The sequence below is a fragment of the Meleagris gallopavo genome, chromosome 7 (assembly GCF_905368555.1).
Source record: "Meleagris gallopavo chromosome 7, MGAL_WU_HG_1.1, whole genome shotgun sequence".
Classification (NCBI taxonomy): domain Eukaryota; kingdom Metazoa; phylum Chordata; class Aves; order Galliformes; family Phasianidae; genus Meleagris; species Meleagris gallopavo.
The window spans coordinates 27,371,061-27,384,944 of NC_139410.1; the positions used below are offsets into that span (position 1 = coordinate 27,371,061).

General features: G+C 49.9%; 1 protein-coding gene and 1 long non-coding RNA gene across 3 annotated transcripts in view; one reads left to right on the forward strand and one right to left on the reverse strand.

The window, feature by feature from the left end:
* The window catches only part of ITGB5 (integrin subunit beta 5), a 40,811-nt gene extending 30,739 nt beyond the window's left edge, over positions 1-10,072 (reverse strand). The window contains exons 1-3 of one of the 2 annotated variants that reach the window (XM_085228440.1): positions 9,939-10,072; positions 7,041-7,126; positions 3,134-3,338 (exon numbers count right to left, since the gene is read on the reverse strand). In XM_085228440.1, coding sequence (XP_085084566.1) covers positions 3,134-3,338; positions 7,041-7,126; positions 9,939-10,050 — 403 coding nt within the window. In that variant the 5' untranslated portion in view covers positions 10,051-10,072. Of the gene's footprint in view, positions 1-3,133; positions 3,339-7,040; positions 7,127-8,361; positions 8,381-9,938 lie in introns of those variants that run through there. The other variant, XM_085228441.1, reaches the window with a different exon arrangement.
* A 164-nt stretch (positions 10,073-10,236) lies between these two features.
* LOC146544013 (uncharacterized) lies at positions 10,237-12,104 on the forward strand. Its single transcript, XR_014884479.1, has 2 exons — positions 10,237-10,367; positions 11,080-12,104. It is a non-coding gene; the product is annotated as an uncharacterized LOC146544013 (long non-coding RNA).
* The last annotated feature ends 1,780 nt before the right edge of the window (positions 12,105-13,884 follow it).

Below are 13,884 nucleotides of genomic sequence, written 5' to 3' on the forward strand. Positions count from 1 at the left end.
GCTTGCCAAGCCCTCAGGGGCTAAAGCCATCTCAAGACCAAAGCACCCCTTCCGTTCCACCTCTCCCTTCACAGCTCAGGCTGAACTTTCAGGCACCAGCAGGTTCCGCAGCACTCTTTGCTTCCTCCCACTTCAGAAATGAAAAGCACATTTTTTATTATCGTGAAAACATTTCCCTAAAAGTTTTATTGTTTTCCTCATTGTTTGCAGCAGCACAGCTGCTCCCACTTACTTCCAGCCCACGAGCAGGCAACGGCAGCATCCCCAGTACTCTGCAGCATCCCCAGCACTCTGCAGCCCCACACGGTGCCAGATCCTGCTCCCCTGAGCCCTGTGCAACCTCCACCCCAAGATGCATTTTTCCCCACTTAACCCATTGAGAAGAAAGGAAATGTGCCTGTGGTACCAGACACGGCAATTTCAAAAATACTGTTCTTCCAGAGTAGGTCCTAAGATGAGAATTGCCATGCTGGAAAGAGTTCTTGGGATCTCCACTGAACCCTTCTTGATGGTAATGAATGTATTAGTCCAAAAAACAGCAATAATAGCAGGATACCAGAGCTGCCTCTTCTTTCATTCCTAACTGCACAAATTAACTATCTCACAGAAAATATTGCTAATGTATGGCGATGTCAGTACAAAAGAATTTATTATTCACTGTGTACATACCAGTCTGACTCTTTAGGGATAACCCAGCCCCTTCCTTCCCCCCCTACCATCACCACCATCCTCTCTTTAGGGCTTTTATTGAGAAGCATTAAAGTTAAAACTGCATTCAGAAATGTTTCCTGGATACTGTCACACAGAGGCAGCAGAAAAACTGGAAAAGCTGCTTTTTGCCAATTTAAGAATACAAATTCGTCAACCGCGATTATCCACAAAACCCTCTTCTGCTTGCTGATTTAATGGACAACACAACATGGATCTATTCACTGCTTTAAGTTCCTCTTACAATATTCTTACTTTTCATACCAGAACATGTCTTATAGCTGAACAACATCATAAAAACTAAATGCTTGATCCGAAAGTTGCTCTGGGAAGACATCACTGTAAGGCCTTCAGGAATTTACTCAGAGCACAGTGATGTGGGGATGTGGTTTCTGCCACAGGATGCTCAGATCTCACAGCCTGGGTAGGACCAGCAAACAATTGACAATTTGCCCCGTTCTGCTTCTGCTTAACAGTCTGAGAATAGAAGAGCACAATCACCACGCCTGCTGTGTCAGTTGGTCTTTGAAATCCTACACTCTGGGCACAAAAAGAAATAATTCCCATTGGAGCACAAAATTGGTATTATGCACAATATGCACAAAATTAAATCAATATTGTCTCCTTTTTGTCTTGGGTGCAGCCCTCAGGATTCACTCTCAAGGTCAAGTACAAATGGATGATTTAAACTCGGGGTGCAAAGCCCAGTGTTTGGGAAGTCATCAGCCCTGAGTAAAATGGTGTGCTGCTCTGCAACAAAAACAAAAAAGAAAAGCAGAACAAATGGGAGATAATATGAAAAACATGTAGATATATTTCTCCTCCTGTAGTTACCTGGGGGATTTGAGGGCAAGCCCTGCTGCCACAGGAGCAGTTGCAAAGGTGGGACAGCAGAAAGCTGCTAGCAAGACTCCCGCCCCTCTCTGGCTCCTGCATTTGTTGGTATTCAGAAGAAGGAATACAGCTTCACCTTCACTCCCTATTTCTGCAGGCCTTTGCTGTTTGCCCATAGGAGCTGTGGATGCCCCATCCCTGTTCATCGCTGTACACCTGGAGGCGCTCAAGGCCAGGTGGAATATGCCCTGGGCAGCCTGGAGGTTGGCAGCCCTGCCCAAGGCATGGGGTTGAGAATGGATGATCTTTAAGGTCCCTTCCAACCTAAGCCTCTCTATGACTCTACGATTTGTCCAGCAGACCACAAGCTATGGTAACCCACAGCATCCAGGTGAAGCAAGAGCAGTGCAGCACCCTAGAGGGGTTATCAGCCCCACTTTCCATCTTCCTCCCATATAGGAACTTGGCACTGCAGCCTGGCTCCCTGCGAGGCCCAGCGGGAACAGGAGCTCCATCATCCAGCAGCACAGCCCCAGGAAAGCCACAGGGAGACAGACCCCACATCCCACCTCACTGCTGGAGCCATGGGCATCCCCAACAGCTGGGGGCGGGGAAAGGAAAGTGCTGAGCACCAGGCATCATGCCTGCAAGATGGCAATGCTGAGCCTGCCCTTTCCCACAACAACTGCCTCGAGGAACAGAGTAATAACAGTAATAACAACTCCCTTTGGACGGGAGCAAACCTGTTGCATTAGCAGCATCAAATTGCAAAAGCACAGCCACACCGGAGCCACCGTCAGCCCTGGTAGTTCCTGAAAGAGCTCTGGTGTGACGAGCACCAACTCACACTGCTGTTTTTCTTGGGCAAAACATCCTATCTTATTTTTCTGTATGCTCATGAGAGCTGTCACAGAAACATAAGTCCTAGAAACCCACACCAATTACTTATAATGAATCATGCTTTTATACTTGCTTCTTAACTTTGCCATAAAGAGCATTTTTTCCCCCTTCAGAAACATTGGCTGCCAAATGTTTGCTAGAATTCTGAACCCACATTAAAGCCTCCCCCCACCACGCAAAAACTTCTGATAACAAGCATGCTCGCGTGGCTCCATCTAGGCTTTCACTCTTAATTTTCATTTAAAATGAAAAGACTTAAGGAAAGTGATGGCTCAGGGAATGAAACAAGGATGTGGATATGGTCCAAGCTCTGAGTCACAAGTTCAAATCTTCATCTCAAGCCTTGATCCAATGGCACTTTTGCATACCAACAGAAAGCAGATATGCTTTTTAAAAAAAATTTACCTATGGAGCTGTGATGGGCTCTGATGCCTAGCAGCCAGCACCTTCAGTGAGCACAAGGACATGGGTACAGCCAGTGAGCACAAGGGCAGCCATCCCTCTGCATGCTCAGGCTGGACCAGGCTCTGAGCACCCTGATCTAGCAGCAGGTGTCCCTTCTTGTGGCAGAGCAGGTTGACTAGATGACCTTTAAAGCCTCTTCCAATTCAAATGACTCTGTGATTCTACACCCAGATCCACTTCTTGCCACCCACATGCAACCATGGAGCTGGGAGCTGCTGGGACTCACCAGGACGAAGACTCAGGGCGACCTTCTGCGGGGTGATCTGTGTGACATCCAGGTGGCTCTGCCCAGAGCCCTTGCTGCTTAAGGGGATGTTCTTCACCACGCTGCTGCTGCTGCGTGGGTTCTCGATGGCGCCAGCACAACCGTTGGCAATGAGGTTCTGCAGGAAGTCACACCGCGATGGGACGGACTTCGTGCTGCCAAACTCCTGGGAGGTTAAGAACAGACAGATTGGAAGGGGAAGGAGAAGACCAGAAGGTGAATATTCCCATGTGTGCATGAGCTTGGAGGAGCTTGACAAAAGAGAGGACGCAGAACTGTTGCCAAGAGAAGCCAGAGGGCCATGTGCAAGCTGGAGAACAAGGCTGGGGGTTCCAGGGACATACGTCCCCTCTTGCCTGGGTGAGACCACACATCCCAGCACCAGCACCATGGTACCCCCACCTCAAACCACTGCAAAGAGGGCCCTGGACTCTTGCACAGAAAAAATGCCATTGCAGCAAGAGTTCTGTGGGCTGGAGCACAGCTGGAGTGCTCTGACGTGGGCAGGCTGTCTAGGGAAGCTCTGCTGGAGAATAAGGGACTTGGATGAGGGCTTGGATGGGAGGTGTTAGACCAAATCAGCTGCAGGCTGGACATGAAACCAGCAGAAGCAGACTGGAGAGGCAGCTGACACAGAGCTCCCCACAGCACACAGTATCATGGAAGGGACCCTTAGAGGTCATCTGGTCCAACCTCCCCTGCAATGAACAGGGACATCTCCCCACGTGCCTCCCCCAGCCCTCCTGCAGCCCCTGGCCAGCCCCCACCATGGCACACAACGGGGCATTGTGTGTGGCAGGCACTCAGGAACAGCCTGGCCTCACAATGCAGCCTTTGGCAGCCAGCACGTCCTATTTGCATGCTGGTTTTAGTTTTATTTTTGAAAAGGCTACAAGGAGCAAGTTGCCCAAAGCTTACTGAATTTTCAAAATCAAATTTCTGCTTATTTCTGTAGTGTAACAGTAGTCACAACCATCTTCTGCTTGGGAGCTAAAAAGCAAATACTAAAATCACATAAAATAATGCAAAGAAGATGCTCACAGCCCCTCCTTCAGTTACACAGCCAAAAAAGCAGAGCAGGGTTGGATAAATCCCACTTTCTGTCAATGCTGGAGAGCAGCAAGCGACAGAGGAAACATCAAGGAGGCAGAGGTTGTCTGACTGATGTCAAAGCTCGGGAGTGTCCCCAAGGACAACTTCAGGTCCTGGACACATTTCCTCTGCGTTTCCTCACTACAAGGTCTGAACGCTATTTGAAAAATGCAAGGTTTGCATTCCAGCATGGAGCAGCAATGCCAAGCCTAGGCGACGGCACATCAGATGGATGTGAACATGAATTTCTTGGAACGCACCATGTAAACAGATGGACTGAGAGAGAGGAGGACTGGGACTGTGTAAATCATCTCCAGCATGACAAAATAGAGAGCAGAGTCCCTCCCAGCCAAGAACAACGCCCAGCAAAGCAGTAGGTTTAGGGCAGCCGTGGGGAATAGCTTATCTCAGACATGATTAGTCCTTAAAGGAGTTGGACTCTATGACACTTACAGGTCCCTTCCAGCTTGGGATATTCTACGATTAAATCAGCGAGAAGCCAGCCTTTGTCAAGCACTTCCAGTCACCCCTGAGGCCTGGTCCAAAACCTTTTGATGTTCATGGGATGGCTTGACTTCAAAGGGCTCTGAACTGGGACCCGATTTTCTGGCTGGGATGGGGTAGCACAATGCAGCCTTGGAGGAGGAGGAGGAGGAGGATGTTTCCTCACCATCTATCAGCCCTTAGTAGCACACCCTGCAGCACATCCTGCATTACCAGGAAAAAGGCTCTGGGTATGTGTTTACAGCACTGACTGTCCCACCAAGCCGAGCCACCAGCAACACAAGGGACATGGCTTTCATGGGCTTCCACCTCCTCAAAGCTACTTCAGCCACCTCAGCCCACATTTTGGGCAGGAGATGCTCCTCTTCAGGACAAAGTTGAGAAGAATAACCCAGCTCTCGAGGGGATGCAGAACACCATTTGACAGTAACTGCAAAAGCTCTCACTTCAGCAGCACCTCTGCACTTCTGCAGCTCCCTATCTCTGCTGCTCCTGACCCATTTTCTGCTTAGATTTCTTCTAAAACTGGCCCCAGGGAATTGCCACGAGATGACAATTGCCGAGCTGCACTGGCTCGTGCTGCAGAATGGCATCTGCTCAGAGATCGCACCCTGCAGCTCTTGGTATTGGCTCACACTGCTTGCTGGGCCTGTGCACCAATAAGCAAGCAAAAGGCTATGCATGCAAGCAGATACGAGTTAATGGAGATTAGGCCAACAACGTGACAATTACATGCTCATCAGCTTGGAAGTTTTAAGACAAATTGCTTGGCTCATGCAAGAACAGCATTGGCTATACATAACTCTGACTTCACATGTCCCAGACTATTCCCTACGGTTTTTGCTTTAATCAATTCAATCCTGCATTAATTCAGCAGAAACTATGCTTTCTTTCTTCACTTAGAAAACTGACATGTTCCCTCCAGGAGATCCCTTGATTTTCCTTCCTTATCCTCCAGGCACAAATTCCTGCCATCACAAAGCACAGGGTGCATGCACATCACTGGAAAACATGGGAGAATTCAGTTCACCAAAGAGAAAATTTCTGTTTAATCAATAGGATTTATTAGCATCCCTGGTTTGAGTGCACACACACAAATATACCTGCATACACAACCCACGGGTGGATGTACATCCACACAATGTACACACACGCCAGGTATTTTCCCCTGACAGCCCTGTCCCAAGGCACACGCAGGAGATAGCCAGCTACATTTTACACCTCCTCTTTCAAGTGTAATTTAAATAGATGATCCTATTTCAGCTCTGCCTTTCGTAGGCATCACAATGCAGAGTTAGAACAAGAGCTCACTAAGTTCCAGCTCGCAGCCTGTAACAGGGACGGCAGCTTTTTAACATGTGGCACTTGGCCAGAAATACCTGGAAGTGCATTTTTAAATAGCTGCTCCAGGCTAAAGGTCAGGAAGGATTACGGAACTTCCTTGTAAACACTTCTCTTCCCTCCCCCGACCCCTCCACTCCATTTGGAAACTATTTTGTTTGGGAACTCTTCCGTTTGCAAGATAAAGAGTCAAGCTGCCAATGCCACAGGCTGACTTACAATGAGTCGTAGTGACCACCAGATCAACATTTCCACTGGCAGCATTTGTAAAACTTGTCTTTTGATGCCAATAATTGAATATATATATATATATATATTTTTTTTTTTTTTAAGGCAAACTATTGGGTACCCATAAGTGATAGCCAGCGCTCCTGGATGCAATATCACACTGCAGATTAGCTGCTTGGAACAGGAACTCCTACAGCTGTTTACAAGATGTCTCAAAACAAGATCTACTGCTTCACCCTTTCCCTTTCCCTTCTATGCATCATTCACCCTTCTGGGGAAAAAAAAAAGCACAGGAGCTATTCTGCTGTCAGGTAATGTGGTACTATAGCAGCACAAAGATGCTTTCCTTGGAGAGTTGCAGCTGTGCAGCAGTCAGGCAGTTGGATGCTATGATCTTTGTAGGTCTCTTCCAATTGAACCACTCTATTTAACAAGAGGAGATGATTTCAGACTACAAGATACCCAAAACATAAGGAATGCATTTTTGCTGCAAAGCATGCTGGTAAGCTGCACAGCTATTGCCATAGGTGCAGACACCAGAAGCACTGGTGATCTTCTGAAACAACACAGCAGACTCACAGAGGGGATTTACCTTTGTTGCAGGCCATGAAGCACGTACTGGGATGGCAGCCAGGGCAGAGCCCATGCAGTGACAGTGCCCTATGCAGAGGGGTAGGCAGCAGAAGGAGCAGAAGGAACGTACCTCTTTGGAGCACCAAGCACACTTGGGATGGATGAGGAGACACTCTTCGCAGGATGAGGCGCTTCCACTCGTGCACAGGTTGAGACCTTCAACAAGAAAAGACAGAGAATGGGGTGGGCTGAGCTAAATACACTGCAAATTTGGTGTCATGAGCAGAGAACTTCACACACTAAAAGGCTGGTGGAGAATAAATCTCTCTTCTTATGCTGTATAGAGGTCTTGGTTTCTTTTCCTTCCCCAAGAAATATTTGAAAAGGACAGAAATTGTTTTTGGGGCAGCTGAGAACCACTGAAATATGATTCTAGTGATTACTTCCCTCTTTTTCAATGATGTCTGGTTAATCAAAGAAGGAAATAACATGCTGACAATGCAATAGCTGTGCCACTGGCCCAAAGGTGGCTATCCCCAAACTCCTGAGATGCTGAATTTAAAGTCACACTAGGCACACCCAGCTCCCTCCCAGCATTTCCATCTTAACACAGCCCTAGAAGATATCCACTTCCCCACTGATGATTCCCACAGTTGACTGCTGTCACAACAAATTGCTTTAATTTATGGCAGGATTCACTTCCCCAAGATATCCAGGCTGGACTGTCCAATGACCACACTGTCAGCAGGGCTCTGTGCTGCCAACCAGGGACATGCTTTCTGCTCTGGATACACAGCTATTCCCATCTGCAAACATCCAGCATCTGGGCTGGGAGAGGATTTCAAAATAAAGCAGAATGGTGCAAGTTAAACCCAACGTCAATGGCACAGGGCTCTGAATGCAGCAGTTTGTTTAACCAAGCCTGGGGCCAGGAATGTGCCCTTCAACGGCACTGATGCCCCAGCTGCCCGGGGTTCCGCTCTTAACATCCACTGTCAATACATAATTAAACTGATTTTCAGCCCAGGGGCTGCAGACTCTCCACAAAATGCCTTGGGCGTGAACAGGGAGCTTGCTATTCTTTTCCCTCCCGGATGTCAATAAGAGCACTGTCTGGCCTCTATTTTCAGAGGGCTGCAAGTACTGCAGGATGCCACGTGCAGACAGTGCGGACTCACTGATGGCTGCAGAACCATGCAGGTTTTCATCCTGGGGCAAGGACCTGCCCAAGCATGGAGCAGGACAGGCATTGCTGTCCCTGCTCCAAAGCCAGCCCTATGGCTTGACCCAGCCCTGCACTGAGGCTGGCTGTGCCCTGCCAGGTGGTTCAGCCCAGCGCGGGCTGCAGAGCTGTGCTGGCTGTATGGCTTTCATTCAGGCAGGCTGCTGGCTTTCCTGTGGGCTGAACAAGGGGCTTATTAATTTTTTTCTTGCTGACCGTTAGCGCATACCCATGCGTCTCATTCCTTGTTCACATAGAGTTGTGTTTCAGCTCCTGGGCACTGTGAGAGCCCTAAGTATAAAGATGTAACAGAAAGCAAAACTTGGCTTGTTCAGCAGTTATAGCATGCAGGGAGATTAACACTCACACATCCGAGCCCTACAGCTGCAATGGCTTCCAGCACAGACCAAAGCCTTTCCAAATCTCCTCTCTGAAGCCAATCGTTGCACTCCAGCTACCCAGCAGGCTTCCCTGCCCATCCACCTGGAAATAGGACAGCATTTACCTCTGTTCCTGACTGATGGATTTCAAAATGTTTACTTGGCCACAGTGATGTCTGAATGAAAACTGAGGTCTCCTCCGGTCCGTTAGGTGCCACAACCAAAGGCTGGCAGTGGTGCATCTCTCCATGGGAAATTTCTCCCAGGTGCACTTACTGGGGGTCTTTTCCCCACTTCGGAGCAAAACCAAAATATCTCCAGCATTGTTGTGAAAATTCAGCTTTATTAAGCTGCTGTACTGGGGGTGCAAGCTGAGCTTTCTGAGCTAGAACACAAAGATGCAGCACTTTCCCAGTGATGATTTTTGCTGCACTCAGTTCAGTGCAGCGCACAGTTCAGTGCAGATTTTCATGCTGGATCATAGCGAACCAGGCAAAGGAAGGACCTGGAGATGCCTGTGCTCGTCCACTGGGCAAGGAGAAGAAACTCAGCCCCCTCCACCCAATTAACAAAACCACTCCTTTCCACTAAACTTGACACAGTGCAAAAAATTCCACTCAGGATTTAGCTGGGATTACTCTGGAGGATGACAATCCACACCCTGTACTGCCAAGCTGCCTCCATGTACACATCTGCCCTGATGCCACAGCTCCTAAACCCCAACTGCATTGTGAGAAGGACCCAGCAGGCTCAGACAGCATCTCTGGGCCCATTCTGCCCTCAGACAGATCCACAGGAGCCCCAGTGAGCAGGGGAAGGCAGCACATCTCAGCGGGCTGCTGAGATTTTAATACAGAGCACCAGTGATGCAGAACAAGATAGGAATCCCTCACGAAAGGTACACCAGTTTTACTAGTGAAGATGCTCCGGGCAATGAGACCGCATTTTAAACCTGTTTTGCAAGAAAACCCCGTCCGGGCAGCTCCTCAAACTGCGGGATGAATGCAGTTGCTTGCTGGGGAGGAGAAGAGCGATACGCTCTATGCTTCACCCAGAAAAAAATCGCTTTACTTATGCTGGGGATGCTCCATCCCTGGAGGTGCCCAGGGCCAGGTTGGACGGGATCAGGTCCAACTCAACCCGTTCCGCGGTGCCCCGATGCGATTCCAGCGGCACAACGGCACTCGAGGAGCTCGGGACCCCGCGGAGGACCGGCGCCAGCAGCAGCACCGGGAGGAGCTCTCATGGAGATCGCCGCACAGGGATGCGGGCACAGCCCCGCCGCAGGAGCACGCACCGGGCAGACATGGAAGCGGGGTGATGAAGCCGGCCGGAGGAGGGGAACGCAAAGCAAAGTAAAGAAAAGCAAAGCAAAAGAAAGTTAACTCCTCGTCCCAACGCGCGGCGGCGGCTCGGGGGCCCTTACCTCTGCCGGGCTGCAGCGGGGCGGCCAGGAGGAGGAGGCGGAGGAGGAGGCGGAGGAGCGGGGGGGGCCGGCGGGCGGCGGCGGGGGCCGGCAGCCCCCCTCGGCGGGGCATGGTGCGGGCGGCCGGGGCTGCCCCTTCCCGCCGGGCCTCCCTCCCTCCCCGCCGCCTTTTGTGCGGCCGCGGCAGCGGCGGCGGCGGCGGCGGAGGAGGAGGAGGAGGAGGAGGTGGAGGCTGCGGGGGCGGCGCTGGGGCTGCCCGGGGCGGGCGACGGGGAGCGGCCGGGGTCCGCCCGCCGCTGGTGCCGCCGCTCGGCCGCGCTCGGGCCGGGGTACGGATCGGGGAGGCGGAGCCCGGAGCCGGGGAGAGGAGCGGGGCGGCGTGGGATCGCACGGGCTCGTGTGCGTGGTTGTGCAAGGGGCCGCGCTGGTGTAAGTGTGTACGTGCGTGCTCGCATGTGCGTGCACACGTGCGCGTGTCGCGCATGCACGTGCAGACATCCACGTGCAAATGTATACACGCGTGCAAGTACGCTCGGGTTGATGCACGCACACCTCCGTGCAGAGCTCGCAGAGACGCATGCACGCACGCAGAGGCACATGCATGTAGTGGGTGGCAGCTTTGTGCACAGCTGGAACCAGATGGTCTTTAAGGTCCCTTCCAACTCAAGTCGTTCTGTGATGCACGCTGTCACACCCGGACACAGCCACGTGCACACACACATATGCAGACGTGCATCTGTAGCACGGGCACACCGATCTCTGCGCCTGCTTGCTGCCGGGCTGGCACTCATTCCCTCCAGTTCACTGCCCCCTGTTACATGGCATTTTCCTGCTTCAGGGATTTTTGCCACACAAACAGCGTCCATCTGGCAAAGGGCTGTGAGCCGGGCTCTGCCCGCCCTCCAGCTCTGGGTCTGTCCCCAGCTCGATGGGACATTGACACTTCAGATCTAAGGGGAATGGAGGATTTATGGCAACGTTTGGACTGCTGGCAGACTCTGCTCCCGCTTTTAAAACAAATCATAAATCAGCTGTCAAGCCAATGGCTGATTCCGAAGGTAGTTAATAGCAACAGCTACTAACAGTGGCTTGCAGACCTTCATGCCAACTGAACAGCATATCTACTGGATCTTACCTTTAGGTTTGATCAGCATGCATCTTCAGTTCCCATGCCTTCATATGCACTGCTGGTTTCTTCAGCACCTCCAGACTGCTGGGCCACACCAGGTTTGGATTTCACCAAAGCTGTCCTGGGGCAGTAACACCTGGTGTAGCTGCAGCGTTCCTCTGATGCACACAGAGCAGCATTTCCCACTGCATATCCTCCATCTCTGGATGGAAGACAACCTTTCTGTAAACGCGCACAAGTACATATAGTTGCAAATATATATGTGGACAGTATGAGAGAGCTGCACTCATCTCATTCTGAAGAGTGAGGGTCCCTCATCCCTTGCCTACCTTGATACCCTTCTCCAAAGCCAGCACTGCACTTCCATCCTCACGTGCAGAGCAAGAGGTGTTGTAGCTGCTCGGAAGGGCCTCTGTGAGCAAAACCACACAAGGCCTTCATCTTCCTGTTGGGCTTCCAAGAAAACAGACTTGGTATATTAACAAGGTTATCAAGGACAAAGGCATCATACAAAGAAGGCCAGGTTCGATGGGGCCCTGGGCAACCTGATCTAGTGCCTTATCTGGTGGTTGGCAACCTTGTCCTGAAGTAGGGGGTTGGAACTAAATGGTCTTTGAGGTGCCTTCCAACCCACATCATTCTGTCATTCTACAATTTTGTGGTGGGAACCCAAATAAGGGCTTCATCAGCTTTGATCTTCAGACACAGACATGTCTTTTCTCCCCTGCTTACAACGTGCCAATTCAATTGAGGGATTACACAATCCAGGGGACTGAGACCTCTACTTCCTTCAAGAATTTAGGGGCCATGGAGTCCCACGACTTGGTTTGTATCATCGCCCAGTTCTGCTGGATGGAAGACAGGAAACAGCTGGTTAGAAAGCCCTGATCTTTGTGCTTGCTTTCTTATCGCTTGCATTTAAAAGTATGGTGCAAGTAGGATGCAATCCAGTGTATCTTACAAGTGAGATAATTACAAGTCAGTTCTTTGGTTCCGCAGTTATCAGGCAAAACAAATAAAGTGGTTTATTGATGATACTTTGGGTGTATTAAAGATATGTTTTCATTGTCATGTGTCCCTTATGTGGCAGGAAGGGTGGATAAAAGCATCTGATTCATGTCTAGATAACCCCATGTCATTTAGGTTTGTAGGTTTCCCAAAGCTGATCCCTCTTTTTTGCACCTCTCCAAGTAGAATGGTGGTCCCCATAGGTAGGACCTGATCATGCTATGGAGGTGGGAGTGCAGACAAATACCGTGGGCTTTGCCTTCCCAGCAGGGCTTCCCTGCAGCAATGGAAAAAGGTTGTCTCCTGCTTTTTGCATGGAATCTACAACAAATTCCAATTCATACAACATCCATTGCTGTCAGATGGCAGCAATAGGCAACAGTCACGTGCAAAAAAAAAAAAAAAAAAAAAAAAAAAAAGAATTTTGTTATTTCTTAAACACCATGCTCTACAGCTAATGGTGCTGCTCATGCTGCTACTTCCTTTAAATATATATATATATGTATGTATATATGTATATATATATATATTTACCATCTGAGGACCAGCCTCAGTCTTTTGCTACTGAAGAGCAACACCAGCACTCCCTGCTGCCGAGAGGAAACATTGCAGAAATGCAGGGCAGCTGAGGAGGGCACCTGAAAACTCGTTTTCGAGTTTTGTCCCTCTCTTGAATATAAATAAAAATAAAAATAAAAAGACGGTTCAGAATAAATCTCTGTGCCTCAAACCATCCCTTGCTGATTATCCCATGAGGTGTGCACCATGTGATTACATGGCAACAAGTGAGGGCTGCCAGCTGGTGCTTGAGCTGCAGTCACTTCAGTGCCTGTTTTCCTTCTCTTAACTCCTTATCTAAACTATATTTTGGCATCCTTGGTATATTTGGGGCAGCCAACAAGCAAGCCCCTCCTCTAGTTGCTGAGTGATCAACTGACCGCTTCATTTGCCACCTAGGAGCACGATGAATTCTGGACCCAGGTGTCCCTTCCTCATGGGAAAGCTCAACTGGATCACCTTGTGTCTTCACGTTCTTGCACTCCATGGGCAAGCCTCGAGCTGATGGGTTAGGGAATGGGGGAGGTATACGGAGAAGATCATTCTCACACCCTTAGAAGAGCAAGATGCCCCCAGAAGAGCCAAGTGCATCAACATGAGTCCTTCAAACAGTGCCAGTGGATCCAACTTTTGATATAATACTGCACAAGGTGCAGTGTGGGGAAGATGGGCAGGCAGGGGGGCATCTGGCTGCCTGAATAGCTTGTTATAGAGGGGTGACCAAAGTACTGATCTGACAGGTGATAGAGGTCTCTGGCCACCCTGAGAAATATGTCCCCATCCCTGAGGTTAAGGAGCTCATCAATGGAATGGGCATCGGGGTCACCAAGGCTGGGGTGCAGGAGAGGGTTAAAATCAGCAGCATGCTGTGCCTGGTAATGGTTAGCCCCAGCTCACACAGCTCATTAAACGTTTTGCATTTCTGTGGCCTTTCCTGCAACTGTGAAGAGCCAGCACCATCTTGTGGCAAGGACTCCACCAAGCTGCAGAGTGAGCAAAGCAACAGCCTGGAGGCTTGTCCATCCATCCCTGCTGCCCTGCCTGGGATTTTAAAATATATCCCTAGTTTGGTTAATCAGGCCTGAAAAAGGGCCTCAGTAGACTGCAGATTTTGGAGAAAGTCTTTATTCCAAAGTCTTGTTTATGCAGCAGGCTTTTTTTCTCCCACCTACACCTGGTTATGCATGGCTAAAGCATAGGCTGAAGTTCCCTAATGTTTAACCAGGTGGTGTCAGAGGGCACAGAGCAGTT